Raw genomic sequence first — 22,484 nt, forward strand, 5'->3', positions numbered from 1 at the left:
CAGGCTCACAGTGTAGATTTAGAATGGGACTGGGCTGGATGCTCTGCAGACTTTGTAAGATCGATTTGCGTGAGAACAGTTCATGAAAGATGCAGTCCCAGAATTCACTGCAGAGGATATATAAAAACCGAACTCGCTGCTGAATGTTATTAAAAGTATTGCTGGAATCTTCTTGAGCCGTGTACTTCGAAAAGATAGATTTATAGATGATGCAACCAGTTATTTTCGGCGTAAAAAATAGGGTCAGAATTATTTTCTCTTGAATGAAATGTTTCACCTCAAATTCTAAAACTACATGCATTAATGTGCCTCAATAGCCATCTCCACCACCCTGTGAATGCTTTTCACCTGACTTCTGAACCTGGCTGCAGGAATCTGCTCTCATTCAGCTACAACAACTTTGGTGAGATTGGGTACCAATTTAGTTGATAAGGCTGAATTTAGAGCAGTTAGTCTTTCTAATGTCCTGGCTATAGTTGTATAAAGTCAGACAGGTTATGTTATTTTGACTCTGGCAAAAAGTACATTGAAAGTCTATTTCTCTCTTTGCAGGTGAAATTTAGCATACTATATCTCCAAAGTAAACCCCATAAGTGGCACATATTTGCACTATTTCTTCTGCACGCAGATTTTGCACGCAGACTTAAAATCTGCGTGCAGGCAAATGCAAATAGAAAATAGGCAAAATATTAATTTCTCTTTTTTATGGATTTGGCTATTTATTTAAGTTCAATAAAAGCTATTTAATGCATGCCAAGTTTAATTCTGCACCTGTCTTGTATACTGGTTAGCGCTGCATAGTAAGAAGGTTCTTGCTTTTCTGGGACCTTTGTGCTCTCTGTGCCAGGTGGATTACCTCAGAGTGCTCCTGTTTGCTCCAGCAGCCCAAAGACATGTTTAATTTGTTTTTCTGTATTAACTGGTGCAGTTTAGTTTGCTGCAGGTGCTGATTTGATATAACCTATAAAGCTTTGTGGTGTCAGTAAAACTGGAAAACTTACTGGAAACACAATTTTGCTCCCTCTGAATGTGTAAAAAATTAGAGGATTGTCAAGAGTACATCAGGCAGTACCTACTACAAGTACTGCTGCAGTGTCAAGCTGTTGTACCCCTAAAGGTAAAATAGGTTATTTTCTGAGCGTGTAGTTACATCAGATTGGGAAGCTCTTTTCTTTATGCTCGGGCTTTGTCCACAGTTGAATTTTGGAGAAAAGAAACAAGCGCATGTGCTGACTGGAAAGCGAAAATAATCAAAAACTACGTAGCTTTGTTCATATTGGATTAGCGAGGAGGTTTACTGAGGCAACAAATCACAAGGAACATTTTTGACACGCTGAGAATTTCACATAAAAGTCAAGTTTCTGATCTTTTTGTTTGATCTTCTTTCCCAACTTGGAAAACTGATAGAAAATGCTGATTGTGTCAGTATTACGTCAATACTCTAGCGACCCCCCCTTTTTTATCCACGTTTTACCTGCCGGGACAAGCCCCATTTGGAGATAAAGCTAGCCCTGACGCTGACGCGCACTCGGGAGCGCGCACTCCGGAGTGGTTGACTCTCCTCATTATAAAGAAGCAAGAGACAGTCCGGATACTCGGCACATCCCGGAGAGCGGACTACAGAGCTGCTGCTGCGCTGCGTTTCGGTCCTGTCCTGCTGTCAACCTGCAGCCATATGAGCGAACCGCTGTTTGAGGCTTAAATAACATCAGAGGAAAACAAGGAGAAACAAACAGAAAGTAAGGAATCATCTCTGTTATAATCCTGGAAAAACGAATTACATCATTGCCAGAGCAAGTGCTTAGATTGCTTACTATTGCGGCTAATATCGTTTCTTTGGTTTCCAAACATTGTTTCAGGTGTTTTTGTGACGTTTGTAAATTAGTGCTGTTTTATTCGCTCTGCCCTTTTTAAATAGATATTCATACTCAAACAGCAGACTGGGTCCAATTCCCAGTTCTGATGCCATCATGGACTTAAATCTTTATTTCTGAATCCTTTTATTGCAAATGTTTTAAAGAGGATTGCTTCTATCCGTCTAGTCCTTAATATTGTCACACAGACCATTTTAATAACTTAATTATTGCCGAGGTTTTCTTTTCAGATTCACTGATTTAAAAAAAAAAAAAAAAAAAAAAAAAAAAACGCGGTTTGACCGGCAGGCAGAGCGTCGTTCTTAACGGTTGTGAGCAACGAGTGAGTGTTTGCAAACATCGGATTAGATATGGCTTGATGGCGGAAAAACAGATTTGACTCGACAATTAATTTAACTTTTGTGTGTCCTGCTGTCATGCTTTTAAATCAGATCAGCATTACAAAGGAACTTAATGGATGAATGGTGTGGATAGTTATAAATGATCGGAGCGATTATCTCTTCCTGACAGCTCATTGTTGCTCACTGCACACCAAAGACGCTATGTGTAATGGTGCGTGCGCGTGTGTGCTCGCGTGTTTGTTAGAGAGAGAGAGTGAGAGAGAGATGGGGGGGGGGGGAACTCTGTGTGTCACCTTGCAATTAAAAGTGAAAGGAGCAATTTTTGCAGACTCACTTGAAGGAGTTAATGCTAATTAATAGCAAGTCAAGCAAGCAGGGGCGCATTAGACATGATCAGAGGGAGTGTGGAGGAACCCCACCGTGAGTGGACCTCGGGCCCAAATAAAACTGATTCGATCTTAAGTGAGTTGGAAATGAAAAGATAACTCAAGGACACATTTACAACATTTGATGTTCAAGTGGAAATTAATTTTGTGTCCTTTTCCAGATTCGGTTCAAAGATTTGGAAGATAGTGGTTTGTCGTTAATGTTGTGCCTGGCAGAAGCCGCACACACTGTAATAAACCGAACTAGCATCTAGTCTACTGGTATCAAAGACCGGTTGAAATTACCTCAAAAGAATCACTGTTTGTTTTCATTTTGCTCTTTCACTCACTGCACAATCAAATCTCCTCATTTCTTTAATCTTTTATTGATTTTCAGCCAAAAAAGCTACATTGCTAAACTCCCATCCAGTCTCCTCCACCGTGGTGTGAATCTTGCCTTGATCGCCACTGCCAAGCGTGGCTGCATCTGTTTGATCAAGATGCTTTCAACATTGGCAGGCAGTCAGCGCTGCTCGCTTCCACGGAGCGAGGGGGGAGAAGGGAAACTTTGCGTTCATATAATACGTTTGCATGCTTCACTTGATCATCTCTAAACAGGAGTGCCTCCCCCCCCTCCCACCTCGCTGACCGGTCAAACTGTTCCCATGCAGAATGTCCGGAGACAGACCCAGGTGTCCACATTTCATGGGTTAGAAAGGGGCAAGTATTGTTGTCAGCTGCTGAAGCCAGCTCTTTGTTGTTTGTTGTGTGTAAGAGGGGATTCAGCTGGTGCCCTTATCTGCCACAAAATAAGAGATGCCTCGACACTTTGTTCTAATTAAGACAGGATAAATCCTCCCTCTCTTTCCATCTCTCTCTCACACTCCCGCTTTGATTTCGGTCTCTCTCCTCTCCCTCCCTCTCTCTTCCTGCCTCACTCCTTTCTTTCCCGCTCTCCTCTCTCTTAGAATTACATCTTATTTTCTCCTTTTCACTCAGTTCCCCCACCTCCTTTGTCTCTCTCATTCTCTTTCCTCTCTGTGGGATGCCTCTTGCTGTGCTTCTGGTGCTGTTTGTGTCTCACAGCATTTTTGGAACATGCCTCTATGTGGGTGTCTGGAGGAGGTTTCCCCGCTGTGAGTGTGTATTTGTGTGCATACGATGATTGTAATAGAGAGAAAGCGTGTGTATGTGTGTGCGTCAGTGCATTCAGACGGGCGATAAGGGCCCCATCCCAGGATGTTGCTGATGTTACTTTGCATCAGTGACAATGTTCTGGCCTCGTTCCACATCTGTTGTACCTGCGACCAAATTACCACCGAATCATTTTGTCTCTCCCTGCTCCCTGCTCCGGCTCACTTGGTGACAGATGGACCTTCCTTATGGCTCTTGTTTTCTTTTTTTATCACCCTATGTTGCTTCCAGGGGCCTCCGCCATCCAATAAACACCTAAAAGCTGCAAAATCCTCCCAGTCTATGTGTGAATCCCATTGATATTGTTTGTGGAGGATTGGGGGAGACAAAGCACTCTTATATTGCTGAAGTCAGTGGTATTGGCCCTTGAGGAAATGAAGTTTTATGGCGTTAACTGCAGTTGGCAGACATGTTTATTATGCACAGGCATTTACTGGAGCTGTAATTTAGGTGCTTGTTATTGAGATGATATTTATGATAATTTGGTAGCATAAACTAGAGCTATTTTACAGACGATGAGGAGACAAGTGCAATACATCAAATATTCAGCATTATTAAAATGGAATGGAGCAAAACTGAGTTATATTTGTGACACAGCAGATTACGCATCTATATTTCTTTGTTTAAATGTGCATTTTTTTCTTCTTCTCCTGGTTTTCTTTCTGGTTCAAGCATAAACTCGAGCTGCTGCTCAGTGAACCAAGCAGCTGAAAAGAGATAGGTGGCTTTCCTTTTTTCCTGTGCAGCCACACACTCCCGAAGCGACCCCTGGTCTCTTTTTGACAGCCTGTAATAAATTTGCAAATTGAGCATATGCTCACAAGCCTGATTATTAGCTGGTTGATAACTTTCTGCTCCAGTGGATAAGATCTACTGAGTAATTCTGACATTAATCAACAGGAGTGTATTCCTGAGTTAAACTTCAGATCGCTGTATGCGGCCTGGAAACAAAGAAAAAAAGTATCGAAGGTGGCCTCTGTCTGACAACAGTCTGTTCCTGGATGCTTTGTTTCCTTTATCCTTATGGCCCTGCTGGTTGCTATGAGGGATAAAACAAGAGGAGCAGATGGCTCCTGGAGGTTTGGTGTCACAGCAGGTGAAGCTAAAAGATGCACACGTACAGCAGTTTAATACCAGGGTGGCCTCCTGTTCCGCCTCACTGCTTTTCCTCTCTCACTTTCCCAATATGAGCCGCAGATCTGGGTTCAATCTCTGTTAAGTCTATTCTTATATGAGTGTGTCCTGCTTAAGGGACTGACCAATTGATCAAAGCCCAGATAGACGCCCCCGATCTCATCAGAGCTTAATCATCCAGCCCTCTAATAGTGCCCCCTTTGCAATTTCTTGTGAGATTACCTATCATTTCATACTTACTCCGCTCTACTCTGATTCATGTGTCCCAGGTGGCACCACACTGTACGCCAGGCTTATAAAAACTGCTACAATATATATTGTGTTTTCTACACACTGTTAGAGATCACCTGCTTTTCTCCTGCCTGCTTCCAAAAAATGTGGATTTTGTAAAACATTTTATTAGATTTTATATTACTATACACAGTTTCCCTCTGTACACTGATGAGCTCAGACACCAATAAATCTTTACACCTTTGAGAGTTGAGGTTCAAAGTATTATCCAAGATGCGTTCCTATTAAAAATCTGTTTTTGTGTACTTGGTTGTTATTACTTCTGGACTTTAAATTTCCCATGGCATGATGTGAATCCTCTCCACTTCACATTATAAATATAGTTACACATAAACAGCCAAATATGAGCACCAGATTGCTGGTGATAGATTTGTGTTGTTGTTGTTATTTGACATTAGGAGCAAATAATAAAAATTCTAATTGGGTTTTCAGATCCTTAAGTTTTTTTTTTCTCTTTCTAAGTCTGGAAAAAAAAAGACACAACTTCATGTTATTTGACAGTGTGTAAGACAGTCACTCACACACTTTGCATTTGTTAGTTATTAAAGCCCTTTCCTAAAATCAAACATTTCTGTCTATGAGAAGACCTAAATTTAGTTGTGGTAAAAACAACTTTTTAATATCTGCAATTATAATGGGTTCCAATTCCTAATATACTGTTAAAAACACTGTTGACTTTCCACCAAAAATGCAGCAATGCACAAACAAAGTCAGAGCCAAACCCTGCAGGGTTGCTGACATGAATGTAAAAAATAAAGGATTTAAAGCATTCAAAAGAAAATAGAAAGCACAATGAGTTTTTTTGTGAGAAAAAGAAGATAAGACCAGTCAAAGTTGATGTTTAAAAAAAAAAAAAAAAGCAGAAAATGTGAAAGAAATGAGCAAAACTGTCCCAACATCGGCAGAAATCCTTGAACCCCCTCAGTGCTATTAAAAGTGTCATTAAATGGGTTTTCGGAGCCTTTTATTCTTTCAACCAATAGCTATCTCACAGAAGCCATGAAAGCTACCGCCCAGCTATAATTTGCTTGTTTAAATGTTGCCATTCAAGTTGCAGATTACCTCAGTGTGGAATGAAAGTTGTCGGGCCACTCGTTTGGCCCGTCATCACCTCAGTAGCAGAGGCCCTGCTGTGCCCTACCTTCAACACACAGGCTTGTATAATACAAGCTCTGGCAAGAGGCTGTGTTGTTCATGGAGGCTGTTTATCACACACAAGAGACTATGCTTAAAATGTGGAATGCCACCCGGAGTGCTCCATTATCATTCCCATCCTGTGTCTCCTCAAAGGGCCACCTGTTAGCAGCACTTGAAAGTATGAGAGAGGAAAACAGGGAGCTGCTATGCCGAGATACGTGGCCTTCCTCCTTCACCGCCTACTTTCTCTTTCACATAGCACATCTATGAAGACCTTACTTTGGAATGGGTGCCTTCTTTTTCTGTGGAGATGTAACAATGTTACTTTTTTATACTGGGAAAATAATTTTTTGAAGAGCACCATCACAGCAGCATCACCAATTCAGGTGATGCTGCTGTTTCTAACTCCACATGCGTGTTAATCCTAAAATATGTAGCTGTATGAAAAAATTCCTGACACAATAAACCATCAATAGAATAGATCTATTTCTTTAAAGAAATACTTCAAAATCTCTGTAGAAATGATTTATTTATTCCTCTTTAAAGCCACTTAACCAAAACTACAAGTTTATTCAAACAAGAAGCCGTGAATTAGGTACTAGAATGCATTAAAAAGATGATCGCGCATACATGATTTTTATTTCTTTAGTTTTTTAGGGCACTCTGATGGGCTGGTGCCCTGGTCCAGGTGAAGGGTGTACGCTGCGTCTCACCCTATGGTAGCTGGGACAGGCTCCAGCCCAGCAAGCAAAGAGAATGGATGAATGTATGGACTTTATTTCTTTAGTTTATTTAGAGCCCTCTGATGGACTGGTGACTTGGTACAGGGTGTACCCTGCTTCTTTCCTCATCACAGATAGGCTTCAGTCCCTCCAGATAATGAATTGTACAACTAGGTAAGAAATGGATGGATGGATGCTTTATTTAGCAATATATGTAGTGTATGAATTTTTATAACTAAAAGTCATTTTTGGCCATAGTCACCGGACAAAACTCTTACATAGATATCAGGTGTGGTCTAAAGCTACATGACTAAACCTGGAATGTAAAAGCATATACACAATAAAAGCCTCTAAAAGAAAAGGAAAGCAGAAAAATATCCAGATTACAACAAACAGAAAACAGATCATCAGCACAACATACCATTATTGCTATAGTCACTTGACTGTATAAGCAAACAGTGACAGAAGTAATTGTGTAAGCAACTAAAGTAAGAGTTAGAGATAACAGTAACAGTCAGCTTTCTCAATCCTCTAATTGCCCACACAACTGAGAAATTAGAGCATTAGTAGGTGTGATGAGGTCAAATGGGGAATTCTGAAAAGGGTCTGAGTTGCCAAAGCTGTTTAGCTAACAGACAGGCATGTATCACAGGAGTAACATAAGCTGGGGCATCGCTCAGGCGGCAAGAAGGCACATTTCCCCAGATGTCAAGCCATTACTGTGATAAATGTGTACAGAAGACTTTGGAGATGTAATCCCTTAATCAATCCCCTTGTTTCACTGCCCTGCACCACAGTTAACTTTAAATGTTTTGTTTGTTTCCCTTCTAAATCACCCCTTTGACCAGATAAGATCCGAGCCACTCGATACCCGCATCAATTCATGTGTCAAACAGACAGAGTGTAATCCCAGCTAAACACTATATATATGTGAGCGACACGGCTGATTACCCTCCCCTTCGACACTCTGCGGACCTGTTTGACGAAAAAGGTCTCGCCTCAGTGGCCAGCCCCATACTCTTGTTTGTTTGCTGCACAACTGGTCGAACTCCCGGAGGCAAACGAACAACGTTTGCCTTTAAATCCCTCGGAGCAATGCCGGCACTCGTAGTGCAAACTGCCCCTGACATCACCAGAATCCTCTGCAGCCCGCTCACCCACACACCCTGGCACCTGTGTGCTGTTTTTAGAAACACCTAAATAACTGACTTTAAAACCAAGGGTGTGCTTTTTTAGCTTGGTGTGTGTGCATCACTGTGATAAAAGAACTGAGAGCTTATCAACCCCCCCAACTCCACCTTGGAGACACACACAGGACATGTGCCCACCATCACTGATGGCTCAATACTTTCCCTCATTGATTTTCTGTATGCCCTGCACTGCCATTTGTCTTTTAACACAAAGGAGTTACCTGCCACAGCACCATAATAGCACTGTGTATGTCTGTCAGAATGGATTGTGCTAGCCTATTTAAGTGGAGGAGAAAACAAAACATCCCATGTATATGATTTGCCATTAAGTTTTGTTTTTTTTTTAAATACAGGGCAAATTGTGTTATGATTAAAGAAATAAACAAAACATTTTCTAACATAAGGTGCAGATCAGTGTAAGCATCTTTAAAGTTTAATGATGGCTAGAACACATCAAGTTTTATAGTGAATAATTTCTGTAGTATTGAGAGGTCAACATGTTTTAATAGATTAATTTCGTCATTATGACAGTTATTTATTTTATGAAATTACTTTATTTTTCCCATTATTTTTTTTTTCATAATCTAATTAATTGCTAGTAAAATAGAAACAATTTCTCACATCTAGCACAGGGCAGGATAGTTAGCAGGACGACTAGTTGGAGCATGCAGGAGGCAGGATACATGATGTCAGTACATCACCAGTGCTATTATCACACTAGCACAAACTGCAACAATCAAATACCACACAGGCCTTTTGAGCTCTGAGTGTAAAGGCTGCTTAGTGTCCAGTCTCACTGTGTTGGACATTTGCGTTCTTACCAATGACTGTAGAAATTGGTTCTAATATAAGCACATAGTACTCTGTTGGATTACAATTGAATCTGAGCTTCATTGCAGTGCATGCTGGGATATCAAGATGGGAAAAGAAAAACTATTTTTACTTTTTTATTAAGCACCATTTCATTCACATTTGGATGAAGTGCCATTGTAGATATACAGAACCTCATATTTTAGTTCAGTCACACCTCACACATATGTTGACCTTTGCAATAAAAGGTACGGTTGGAGAGCTCTTGAGACCGTTGAATAAGCAGTGATGAAGCATGTGCACACTGCAGTATCTCATAATGAGTAAGGCATAGAGGTCCTTGAATGAAGGTTGGAAAATCATTTTTTTTTAATGAACAAGCATCTCACCATTGTCTCTTCAAATCCACCAGAATAAACGCGTGTGCTCGAGAGGCTGGCTGTGAAGTAGTCGTAATTTGTGGGATGATGAATACAGCAGAGTAGAGTACTCATCACAACACTCAAGGACCTGTGGTCTCCCAACTTTTGCTTCTGCACAAAAAGGCTGATAGTCAGGGCTGAATGAGGGATGCCCCCTTTGGAAGGAAATTGCACTAATTGCGTGTCTGATATTTTTCCAGAAGGATATGTCACTGAAGGAAATAATAATTGTTCAGAAACTGTCGTAGGAGAATGAAGAGGTCACAATTTATTGGAAAGAGAACTTGCAATATCAACTTTATAATGATGCTATGGAAAACCTGTGGATCATTAAAGTAACTGGGAATAATCTTTAATGTGTGTACATTAACGTTTGTATATTTCTTTTGTAACTTTTTATTCTGGATAAATGCAGAATATGCAGATTATACAAATGATATAATAAAATAGAGTGCTGAAAGATAGGCAACTAGTATTTGATACTCAAAACTAATTATTTTTTAAGATGTACAAATCCTCAACATAGCTTCTGTGGAAAATCTGATCAAATCTGAAGACACCGCAGAATAAATTATGTGCAGCACTGAGAAATATTTTCTCCTCCCAGTAGGTGGTGTTGTGCTGGACAGACAATGGCTCTCTCCTGGAGTATGTTGCTGCTGTTTGCCACCCTGGCACTGTCATACAGCGCTGAGCATGGGGCTCCTCATGGCAAGAGGAGGCAGGCGCAGACCTCAGCAGGTGGCAGCAATGCCCTACAGTACCGCTCGCAAGTTCTACAGGGCCGCGGATATAGCAGGAACCGCAGAGGGCACGGTGGCCGGGGTGCCAAGGCTGGAGCTGGGCTGTTCTCTCACAGGTCCCTGCAACCCTTGGCCAGACCTGAGGATGATGGGACAGGCCTGGAAGGTCTCAGCCCAGTGAGACTGGAGATGGGTCCAGGCAGGGACAAAGACAGAGCTCGAATGAGTGTGAAGAGTCCATCCCAGGTCCAGGAGAACCACCTTGTAGGAACACGCAAGGAGAGAGGGCATGGGCATGGAAATGGACATGGGCACCATTCTGAGCACAGGAGACAAGGGAGCCGGCGTGAAAAGGGGCGTCACAGAAAAGGTGAGTGCATCACAAACCCAGAAATACATTTGTGCTCAAAAGTTTGCATGGGCATGAATGTCATGGTAATTTGGGGTTTTTCATGATTTACTTGAGCTGTTTTTGACCTGTCTTTTTTCCATGTTTGAATGAATGCACAGCAAACATCTTTAATTATTTAAAAAAAAAAACAAGGATTGGTGTACAAATTTTAGTCTATTTTGTATTTTCTTTGATCTGTAGCGGGTCAAATGTATGCATACAGTCTGAAATATATCCATTTACTCACTCAAATCTTTTGGTGCTGAAGGTTCTGCAATGTCTTTTAATTTGACAAGGCCAAGATTTATTATCTTCTTGTTATTATAATTGACTACATCAGGTAGTTTCTATTTGCAAGGACAAAAAGGATTTGTTTAAAAGCACTCAGACCAATATGCAGAACAATGAGAAAATTCAAGAAAGGAGAATTGTAGATTTACACAAGCATCAGAGGTCTATGGAGCCATTTCTAAACAACTGCAGATCATCAAATAATCATCAAATAGTTGTACATAAGTACAAGTTATTCACATGTGACACCACTTTGCCTAGAAGGTCAGACAAGAGAAAAGTACCAGTGGCACTGTACAAAGTAGATGAAATAATGAAGTAGGACTACCTCCAAATTCCTCAACTTCACCTCAGATCATTGTCCTGCTGGGATATAGCAGCGTTCCAGCATGACAATGATCCCAAATACAAAGCAAAACTATTGGATGGAATAAACCAGGCTAACATCGCTGGAATGGCCTTCCTAAGTCCCCAACAAACCTATTGAAAATTTGTGGCCTACATTTAAAAGCCAGGTTCATGCCAGGAAACCAATTTAAATGAATTCTTAAATGTCTTCTGTCAAGACAAGAGATCAAATATCTACATGACAACTTTCTACACTCCATCTCGATCTTAAATGATCAGATGTCAGAATTTAAAACATGAATTAAGAGCAACATCCTTGCCTAAATCTATGGTCATTATATTGACACTGATATTGCCAAAAAGATTTCAGGAGTAGAGGAAAGCAAAGCAAAAACAGTTAAGCATCCCACTCTATTTATAGGCAAGTAGCCACGCCTCAGGGGCACAGCTAAAAAAAAAAAAGATCTTTCTGCACATTGTCATTCTTCCCATGGTGCTCAATAGAACAATTGCTGTTACCTTAGAAACCACTGTTATATGTCATAACACTGTCAATTTGATCAAGTGGACAGTTTCAGCAGTTCTGACACAGACAAACCTGTTTGGCTTTGAACCTAAATTAATAACAGTTACATTTGAAAGGTTCTGTAAATATGACATAATGTGACAAAATACCGTACTTTCAGGTTTTAAAAGGAAATTTAAGAAGTTCAGGGACTGCATGACAGCTTGAAATACATTCTGATTTACCACTACTGACTCTGATTTTATGTTATGAATGATTGTGGAGGTGAACTCAAGTTTTTGGTCTGGTGTTTGCAGAGTTCCAAACTGCAACAACAGGAACATTATCGTGGTGCACATATGACACTGAGAAGCTTTTTATTGGACTCATGCTGCAGAATAAACCATAGTTTATGGAAAATTTGAAGAATTAGTCATAGTAAACAGAAAAACAGCAACAATAGCAACAAAAATTAAAGGTTAAAAACATCTAAGCCCCATCAGTTTGAAATGCCATAGTGACAAAACTATCTCATCTTAACTGCAGTTCAATATTAGTTTATTAGTATATTTTTATTGTTATTATTATTTTATATATTAGTATTTTAGATTAAACTTTCTCTAATAATCTACTGATATGATTTGCTGACATAAAAAAAATAAATGTATCTCTCTCTGTTCAGGGTTTTCTCCAGAGCTGAGCTCTGCATTGAAGGACAGAGATCTATTTGAGGATCCTCTCTCCTCCTCTGCTTCTGCCACCTCCCCCTCCCTCAGCATGACCCCACCCAATGAACCCCCTTCCCCCATCATTGGCGTCTTTGGCTCCGGCTCTTCTACGGTTACCACGGTGATGAACGAGCATCCCCCAACGCTGTCCCCGGCCTCAACCAAACCCCAGGTAACCAACGAAACTGGAGTGGTTATTAAAGGCTGGGTGTGTTGTGCCTCAGTGTGATTTCAATGTGTGGTGGAAATAGAGTGAAAATGGGCCCCATTACAGCCGTTATGCTGCCACAAGCCTCATAGCTCATCATAGAAATGGCACTTTCTACAGTGTGAACCCAAAGGTGCTGCTTGTGAAAAACGTCCTCCAGCAGGCCAAACTGGCTGGTTGTTGGTCACAGTTTGTATGATAGATATGGCCTGTTCTGTATAACAAAACGGCACCTCTGGAACCCAAAATCATGGAGTTCAGAGTCCAGCAGCACATTTTTCTCTAACTACCTTCCTATTCCTTATTAAAGACCACCTCAGGACAAAATCTATGGGCGCAGAGAGGTTTTTTTGTGTGTGTGTCTGGCTGTGCATGTGTCATGAAAAAATCTGCAGGGGTTATGAGGTATCACTCACCCCCCGTCACAGCCACCCGGAATGATGCTTAAACAACATTTATAATGGAAAATAATAATATATGGTTTCCTGAGACTCCTCGGGTCTGTTACAAATGAAATGTGGGGATAGAGAGTCTCTACATCAGGAAAGTTTTTGGATTTGCCAAAACTGCCGTTAACACCCAACAGCAATATAGCAATGTAATATGTTTTGGGGAAATTTCTGCCATAGGACGATTTCTGCCTCTGTTTCACTGATATTGTTGAAGAGATTTATTCAACACAACAAGTAAAACACATTTCAATTGCCGCTGAAAAACCGGTTGATTTTCTGGATGAAAATACGACAGTTAGGAACTGTTGAACTGCAGTTTGTAGAAAATTGAAGACATTTTGTGTTTCTTTTTAAATGGTTCTTTAGCACTTACCATCCCCCATTAACTTGCGTGTTGTGTGTGCATGCTTGACACCTTTTTCAAACCATTAGTAAATGTTATTTCTTTCAACCACGACCCTTCTGTAACCTTAACTGCGTGTTTACTGCTAAAGTCCTTTAAACCTTCATCTTTCCCAAACCTAACGAGCTCCTTTCGTACCACAGTCTAACCAAGCCTTACTATTGTGCTGTCACTAAAAATGGTTATTACATAGAGGTCTGCTTTTAGTGCCGCTTCTCTGCAGGCAAAATAATCCAAAATTATCCGAGTCATTTCCATTAAATTTGGTGGCGCACAGGCAAAGTGAGACCCATCCAATTTTGAGTATCCCTTTCTTTAAAACTGCACGACGAGCACTGACCTCAGCAGAGTTCTTTATTTTTACACAGTAATTTTTAACAGCACATCTTAACACCTGTAAGTTTAAAACAAACAATGGTTTTTAGTGAGGACCCTGGCGATGAATTATCATGTGTCTCAGATCTCCTAATCACTTCTGATGGCATGCTCATGTTTGATTCATGAAACCTTGCCTTAGGATTGCTCCTTTAAAAATGCCAGCACATTGCTTAGTCACAAATGGAGTCAAAGACAGAGGAAAACTTTTTGGATGAGATTATGGTGATAATAGTAGAGAATATAGTCAAGCATTCTGTAGTATTTAATGGACTAAGCACTGTGACTGCTAACCAAACGACTGTAGTGCTGAAGTGTGTGGTCACTGCATTGAATAAGGTAGAAGCAGACAGACAGAGCTGGAAAATTCATCCCAGCTTTGGCCTCAGATGTATCCTGGACCTTATAACCAACAGAAAACTTATTTTTACATCAAATCTAGAGCCTGATTAGAAATAATTTCCTCATGGTTTTCAACTTAAAGTCATTCTTATGAGTGAGATCCCTGACGTTTTGCTGCCCTATAATAATCTCTCTGATTCTCTGATTCTTATTTGCAAAAGGTCACTCGTCCTTTTTAGCTCATCAAATAAACAACTGGCAGTTGGCTCATTAAAACAAGTGACATTAAGAATGAGGATGTTGGTGCAAGCTCAAGCACAGGTGGGATGAAGTAGCGAAATGTGATAAAACTTTTGAGTGGCAAAAACACAAACAAAATATTTCCAGGAATGGTCAGGCTATTTTCCAGGGGACTGACTAGTCTGTTGTTTTGATCTCTCATCTCAAATGTAATTTGCTCTGGAGCGGTTAAGCTTTAAGAAATGAATCACCCTTGTAATACTAAAAACCCAGGATGAAACTTTTAGTGTCTTTGCTTTGCTTCTAAATCTGCTTCAAATTAAAGGAGGGGAAAAAACAAAAGTGGGTAAAATAAAGACATTTACAATACACAGAAGACACAAAGAGACTATAAAGGTACAGACAACTATGTTTAAAACACGACAGGTGAAATCAATTAAGACAGGATAGGCAATCAAAAGAGGTAGAAAAACAACAAAGGCAGGGAGTAAAAAACACATGACACAGACAAAGATTTTTCAAAATAAAATAAGATGTCAGTGAGGAGACAATGCACACACAAGGCAAGAATGGGGAAGCAAAGCAAACAAGGAAAAGGACAACGCTCAGGAAATGCAAAGGAAAAAGAAACTATGACTCTTCTGAGACCCCAGAGAGCGCAGGAGCATACTGTACTCTGACGGCAGTCAAATATTATTGGGCCAAAGCAGAAAAAGCTGTTAGCCTCTCCTGAACCCAGATCCAGTTGTACAAAGATGCTGAGAGGCTTCTTAATTAATGTTCGATTTTATGCTGATGGTTTAATGAGCAGTAGAGGACAAGCAGGTAGCCCCCTGCAATTAAACTGATTGTTATTTTCACAGGCACATTTCCTGAGGGTAAAAGGACACAATTTGGATCTGTTTCCAAGAGGAGCTTTTTTTTTTTTAATTGATCATGTATTCCCTGTGAGATATCACAAAGTCCTACTGTGTTACATTTCTATTTTGTTTCACCTCTCTGAGGAAAGTGGCAGTAACCGTGTTCTTATGGCTTTTATTCAAGTTAGGGATGTCTTAGCAATTCATCAAGAAATTTTGCTTTATGACTAGACCATCAAACGCCGATCTCCACAACAATATTTTATTAAAGTACGACACCTAAATTTATGGCACTTTTATATAAATTTGGATCAGTCACAAGGTATTCAGCTACTGACATGAATTTTGAATATCCTATTAGGAGCCTCAGAGTGCTATGTTTATGTGCCATGCACATAAACAGTACCACATGTGCTTTACTAGATTTTTTTAGCCATTCTTTGAGCCGTATAAATAGGCAGCACAGGAAAAAACTATTAAAGATAAGTAAAGATTCACAAATAAAGAAAAGGCGAGAGCAGCTAGAGGGGCAAAAATGTATCCATCCTAAAACAGCTGTTTTCTCCCACCTAATATAACAACACAATGGCTTTTTGATGATAGGTTTTTAGAAAAAGTCCTTAAAAAGGGCCTGTTATAATTATTATTTTTGTCAAGTAGTCTAAGGAGCTTGGAAAGAAAAGCGTCTGGACTTCTTTGAGTTGCTTGAAGACGTTTCACCTCTCATCCAAGAAGCTTCTTCAGTTCTAAGGTCAAATGGTGGAGAGTCCCAGATTTAAACCCAGTGGGAGTTTCCCCCCAAAGAGGGACAAAGGACCCCCTCTGTTCAAAGATGGTCGCTCACAGTGGACGTAAGTGAGCGACCATCTTTGAACAGAGGCGGTGGTTTACGACACCAACTGTCTGCCATCTATAATCCAGTTTTGAGATCCCTTCCCAGACGCCTTAACGCCCACTCACATCCTGGGCCATCTGACCTCAGGAAATCACATGATAGGGTGGGGCCAGGTTTCACAATGAGCTCACCTGAAACCCTGGCTGATTGTGACCCACACCTGCTTTCACACCTTGGCTCATGTGATTAGGTAGATGATCATCAGGGGGTCCTTTGTCCCTTTTTGGGGGGAAACTCCCACTGGGTTTAAATCTGGGACTCTCCACCATTTGACCTTAGAACTGAAGAAGCTTCTCGGATGAGAGGTGAAACGTCTTCAAGCAACTCAAAGAAGTCCAGATGCTTTTCTTTCCAAGCTCCTTAGACTACGATGACCTGGATGACTGAGAACCTTCACAGACATTTTGTCAAGTTTATTTTCCTTCAAATACAGCAGATATCCTTAAAAGGATCTTCTGTATTAAGGATATCTTCTCTGTGTTCTCTGGCTTTGAGCACATATGTCCCGCTTACCAGCTGTTCAAATCTTCTGTTTGGGAGGATCAGCCAATTAGAAGAAAGTTGGCCTAAAATAGCTTGTTTCAAACAGAGAATGAACAGATGCAAGGGCCTGTCTCCATCAAAGACAGAGCGAAGATAAATAAGGATCATTTTAAACTCATGATTGTGCATAGGTACTTGAGGAGAGTCTAAGAATTTGGTTCAGCAAACCTTGTTTTTTTTTCTTTGACATATAGGAAAGAACAGTTTTAAGTGGTTCGGGTCTTTTGGGTGGGCTTTTTTCTCACTTAGCCTAGAAACCATCATCATCAACCATCATACCTTTAGTGCATCGCATGTTGCACTCTGCCATCCTGACATAAACGCATAAGGCAAAGATTTTCTTGCATGCTAATCACTTCCATTTGCTTTTATAGATAAGACATCAACAAAACATAATGAAGTAAGAAATTAAATTCTGTATGTTTCCATAACTGCAATGCAATTTCTTTAAAAATAAAAATAAAAATACAGCTGGATTTCATTTAAACATGTCACTTCACCATCCACTCTGTGCTGTATTTGATCTGCAGGCAGTGGCTGTCCCCACTGACTAGAAAAGAAAAGTCTGTAAACTGTTTATGTATTAACCACACAAGTACTGCATGATGTATATTTGTATGCTGGTGTGTGGCCAGCCATGTTCTCTGTTACCAATCGATTGGTTTTTAAAGCTCTGCTGCTATCCCTGTTGTCTCTGTGGGGGTATTTTATAAATCAATGAAACATCACTGCTGCTGGTCACAACACAAGTCCAATGAGTTTCATTAAGAACACACCGAATACATTTACTAGCAAAACACAGTGAGCAAACCAAAACACACTCGTTTATTGCTGCTGTGGTTTAATTGAAACAACTAAGCATTCATCACAGATGACAGAAATGTATTTACTGTCTATGCTTGATAATGTCAGTATATGAGTATGGGTAAAAGGTAAGGTGTAGTTTCAAGGTACACTTTCATTTTCAGAGGTCTGGACGAGGAAAAGGACAAGGAGAGGTGATGCCAACGTTGGACATGGCTCTCTTTGACTGGACAGATTATGAGGACATGAAACCAGCAGACAACTGGTCATCTTCCAAGAAGAAAGGTTAGCAATACGACTTTAATTTAGGCAAGCATGTTAGATGAAAATAACTCAAGTTATCCTCATTATGTGTGATTAGTCCCATATATTTCAACTAACAAGACCTCTGTGGCCACACTAGCAGCTCCCTAAGATACTCCTAAGGTATAGAAATACTCAATATCTGAACGTCTGTGCCCATTATGACACTATGTCTAACAGCTGTAATGTTAGGAACAAATACAAGTTAAATTAGTTTCTTAGATGAAACATGACAGTTCAGTCATTGCAGATTAAACAAATCTGCAGAAGATTAAAAAGGATTCAAAATGAAATATTTTGTCTTTATTGACACTAATGAAAAAGAAAACCCTGCTGTACAGAGTCTGGATGCAACAAAATTTCCTTCAGTCAAACAAAAACACCACTCAGATTGTGCTGTTTAAAAACAAAGACAGATGGATGAGTTCCCACCTAGAACCCAGGACACCAAAGACCTCATTCTGTGAAAACTCTTAGAGAAATTATGGATGAGGACCTTAGTTTCACTGACCATATTAAGACTAACTAAAACAGCTTCTGTATTCGACAAATATAGCTCAAGTGAGATGTGTCAAAGCAAGATGTTGAGACGCTTATCAATAGCTTTATCTGTTGTAGATTTGGGTACTGCTATGCTGTCTTTATCATCCTTCCTAAAAAGACTATTAGACAGCTACAGTTAGGTCAGAATGCTGCTCCTGCAACTTGAACAATAACTAAGAAAAGTAATCAAATCAAACCAGTTATTAGCTCTCATTATTTTAAAAAGAAGTTAAAAACAGCATTAATCAACACTGCTGGACATTTTAAAACTATTTAACTCCACTTATTTTTCTTATGTTAATTTTGTCATAAACAATAAACATTTATTTTAAAATGTTTCTTTTAATTTTATCTTGAAAATTTGAATAACTGTGTTTGAAAGGCCCTTTATGAATAAACTTCCCTTGACTTGCTTGTGGCTCCACAGAAACATCAGGATATCTATATTTTTAATTTATCCACAAGAGACCTTGAATACAGTCAGAAAATCTCACGGCAATCTATTTAACACGTGTTCACTGTTTAAGTAAAGGCATTTGCTGATGGTGCCACAGACAGGTTAGGTGACGTGAATATCTGCATCAAATTTTATGGTAATCTGTCACCACTGTGATGAAGAGATTGACTGACTCAATATTACCATTACTAGAGACATGTTAGGACGGCTACAAACTGCATTATTAACACTTTATCTAAATTATATTTTAAATTTAAACAACTTGAAGCTACGGTGGCCCTGAGAGGCCAAACGGACTGCAACTTAAGAAAACACCAGCAATAAGAAAAACGCTGCAAAAGCACACAAAACATAGAGGAAATGGGAAAAACGACAACGGAAATAGGAAAAAAGAAAACAGAAATAGGAAAAACAGATTTCCAAAAGCACAAGGGAAGTGTTTCTGGGGAGACAATAACCCGACGGACCAGTTGCAGGAACCAAAATATGCTAATAATTGCGCTGGAAGACACTTAAAAGAAGTGGAGGATCTATCGGTTTTGTGAGGAAAGAAAAGACGAGAGGTAAGTGTGTTAGCCTAACTATTAGCCATTAGTCATCAGTATTATATGAATCATGATAAAACACGCCTAGCATGTTTGGGTTCCTGCAACTGGTCCGTTGGGTTATTGTCTCCCCAGAAACACTTCCCTTGTGTTTTTTCCTATTTCTATTTTCGTTTTTCCTATTTCTGTTTTGTTTTTTCCTATTTTCGTTGTGTTTTGTGTGCTTTTGCAGCGTTTTTCTTGGTGTTTTCTTAAGTTGCAGTCTGTTTGGCCTCCCAGGGCCATCGTATGAAGCTCAAGTAAATGAAATATGAACTCAACACACATCATAATCATTTTGTAAGAAGTAACAAAGCACTTACTGCTGGGGGGCAGCTGGAGGCCTTAAATCTGCCATCAGTGTTTACGGGTGTCATGTTAAATATGTGAAGTAGAATTTCTTTTTTATACATGAGGATAGCAGCAAGATTGAAGGGGAATGTTTAAAAGACAGTAATGAGGCCTGCTATGATGTATGGTTTGAAAATGCTAACATTGACAAAAAGGAGGCTGAGCTGGAGGTAGCAGGGTTGAAAATATTGAGACTTTCATTGGGAGTGACCAGAATGGACAGGATTCAATATGCGTACATCAGAGTAACAGCTCAGGTTGAGCGCTTTGGAAACAGAGTTGGAAGACAACAGAAAAGATTTTTGGATGTAGTGAAGGAGGACATGCAGAGGGGTTGGTGTGACCTAAAAGGATGCTAGGGATGGGGGTCACATGGAGACAGATGATGATGGTGACCCCTAAAGGAAGCAGCCGAAAGAAGATCACACACCAAGTAGAATTTTGTTACTGCGTGAAAAACCCAACAGTTTTCTTGGATGACGCTGCACACTGATCAGTGGTTTGATGCTCAAACAGCTGTTTTCATTTCTTGTTCTGCAGACAAAAGGCGGAGTAAGAACCTCAGCAGCGGAAATATGACTGTGGATGCTGATGCAATTGAACCATGTGACCACCACCTGGACTGTCTTCCAGGTCATTATAAACAAGAGTCATATTTATCTTCCAGGACCTTACTAATTTCTTATCGCTCTTGGCAGTCATCTTAAAATCCATTTATTGACTGTTCATAAAGTGATAAAACACCACACAGACCATGTATTCACCAGCATTGAAAACAGTGTTTTACACTGTTAGGACTGTGGTGTTGGTGTTGTATATTAAATGTCTATGCACACATATAAAACATGCTTGATTGATAAAAGACGTGTTTTTCTTGAACAAGGTTCCTGTTGTGACCTGAGGCAACATGAGTGTAAACCTCACAACAGAGGTCTCAACAACAAATGCTACGACGACTGCATGTGTGAGGAAGGTGAGAGATTATTACTTTAGTTTTTTACTCACTACTAGCATCATTAGGCGCTTTAGCATCAGCATCAGCTCATCTCTTCATGTGCAGTTGTGCATTTGGGTCACTTCCCCCAAGTCTTACTGTTTACAATTAAGATTTTAAAAGTCTTTGACTTGTAATGGGTCCCCAGAGGGACTAAAAGATTAGAGGCTGACTAACATAGCAGTAAACAGTAAATTTCAAAGTGTCAGTAAATTGAGATTTTTAGTGTTTCATAACATTGTTTTGAGCTTAAAGTTGTTCATTTCATAGATTATGTGATGATGATGCAGAATTCTAACAAATATTAAATGTAAGTAATTTAATTTATACCTTCTCAGCTACATTAGCGTTGCTGATTCAGCTCTTTATTCTATCCTAAAATAGAGCATTTCTACTAATGTTAAAGTACTGCCTCTGGTCATTTAAAACTCATATTTTATCCAATTCAATCCCCTTTTCAGATAATGGGTCACTTGTTATCTTTCAGGGTTTCGTTGTTACGCTAAATTTCACCGGAAGCGACGCGTGACCAGGAGAAGGGGTCGCTGCGTGGTGCCGGAGTCAGTCAGCAGTGACCAAGGGGGTTTCATTACCATATAAAGAGGAGGTGATGAAGGCCAAGGTGGAGGAAGAACATAAATAATGACCCCCCCTGACCAAGGAGCCACATGACCCTGCTAAACTGACCAAGTACTTAGAGGTGATGACTTGCTGGTTTTTCAAATCAAACCCACAATATATAAATCACTCTGCTGCCAACACCTAGTCAGCTAAAGCAAAGTAACAGGTGGCCAAAGTGGAAATAACATTTCAATGTTGCATTGTGGGATACGTTATGCAGCCTAATCCAGCAAATCACCAACTTTAAGCACGCTTGTTTTAATTTAGCGTTGTTCATTCCCTGCAGGAAGACGGCCTCTCCAAATTCTTGTCATTAAGAAAGCCTGCAGGTTTTTTTTGTCTTTTTATTTGCCTGGTTGAAAAGATTCACTCATTGGGTGACACATCAGTGACTAAAGTTTGTAGCTATCACACAGATTAGGTTTGAATATTTACTGCCTTCATGGTTCCTGTTGATGTGGTTTCATTTTTAGGCAAGAACAGATTTTGTAAGTTTTCATAACACTGACCTGTTCAAAATAATTTTTAGTATTGCTTTAAGATCTTTGGAGTCCCAGAACAGTTGCTTTTTCCACTTCAAGACTTTTAGACCAAGTTAAATAAAAATGGAAACAAAAATAATGTTAAAAAAAAATAATTTTATCTTGGACTATTTGCCGTGACTATGTGAAGAAGCGTGTCAGATTTCGTTCCCTGTCCTCTTCTCTGAGCTGGTATTCCAAACAGCTGCTAAAAGTTATTTTTTAAATATTATCTAAACTGGTCTGCTTTCCTGTACTGTATATATGATTGTGTTTGAATTACCAACACCTTTTTTAATTGACACCACTGTTAAAAATGTGCTTAATGATAGTAAGATAAACAAAATGCTTGTCTGACCTTCCATTTTACATGTCTGTTTTATTTATTCAGTACTCAAACATGTGTTTATATATTCAGTTCTTCTGCCTGTTTTTATTTTTACAATTAAAACACTTACTAGGATGTACACTGTGTGATGCTAAGCTGTTTCTACACATCTAC

General features: G+C 39.7%; 1 protein-coding gene across 1 annotated transcript; it reads left to right on the top strand.

Moving 5' to 3' along the window:
- The first annotated feature begins 1,540 nt into the window (after positions 1 to 1,540).
- draxina (dorsal inhibitory axon guidance protein a) lies at positions 1,541 to 22,449 on the top strand. The gene is made up of 7 exons (XM_084929160.1): positions 1,541 to 1,739; positions 10,088 to 10,593; positions 12,441 to 12,658; positions 17,773 to 17,893; positions 20,387 to 20,479; positions 20,730 to 20,819; positions 21,328 to 22,449. The coding sequence occupies exons 2-7, from the start codon at positions 10,113 to 10,115 to the stop codon at positions 21,438 to 21,440; spliced, it is 1,116 nt and encodes a 371-aa protein (XP_084785286.1). The 5' UTR covers positions 1,541 to 1,739; positions 10,088 to 10,112; the 3' UTR covers positions 21,441 to 22,449.
- Positions 22,450 to 22,484: the final 35 nt, after the last annotated feature.

This window comes from Perissodus microlepis, chromosome 5 (genome assembly GCF_051167445.1).
Source record: "Perissodus microlepis isolate ML-2025 ecotype Zambia chromosome 5, ASM5116744v1, whole genome shotgun sequence".
Classification (NCBI taxonomy): domain Eukaryota; kingdom Metazoa; phylum Chordata; class Actinopteri; order Cichliformes; family Cichlidae; genus Perissodus; species Perissodus microlepis.

Coding starts and splice junctions, on each gene's coding strand:
- draxina (XM_084929160.1), top strand. CDS start 10,113: ATGGCTCTCTCCTGGAGTATGTTGCTGCTGTTTGCCACCCTGGCACTG. Junction 20,480..20,729: donor CCACCTGGACTGTCTTCCAG/GTCATTATAAAC, acceptor TTCTTGAACAAG/GTTCCTGTTGTGACCTGAGG. Junction 20,820..21,327: donor CGACTGCATGTGTGAGGAAG/GTGAGAGATTAT, acceptor GTTATCTTTCAG/GGTTTCGTTGTTACGCTAAA.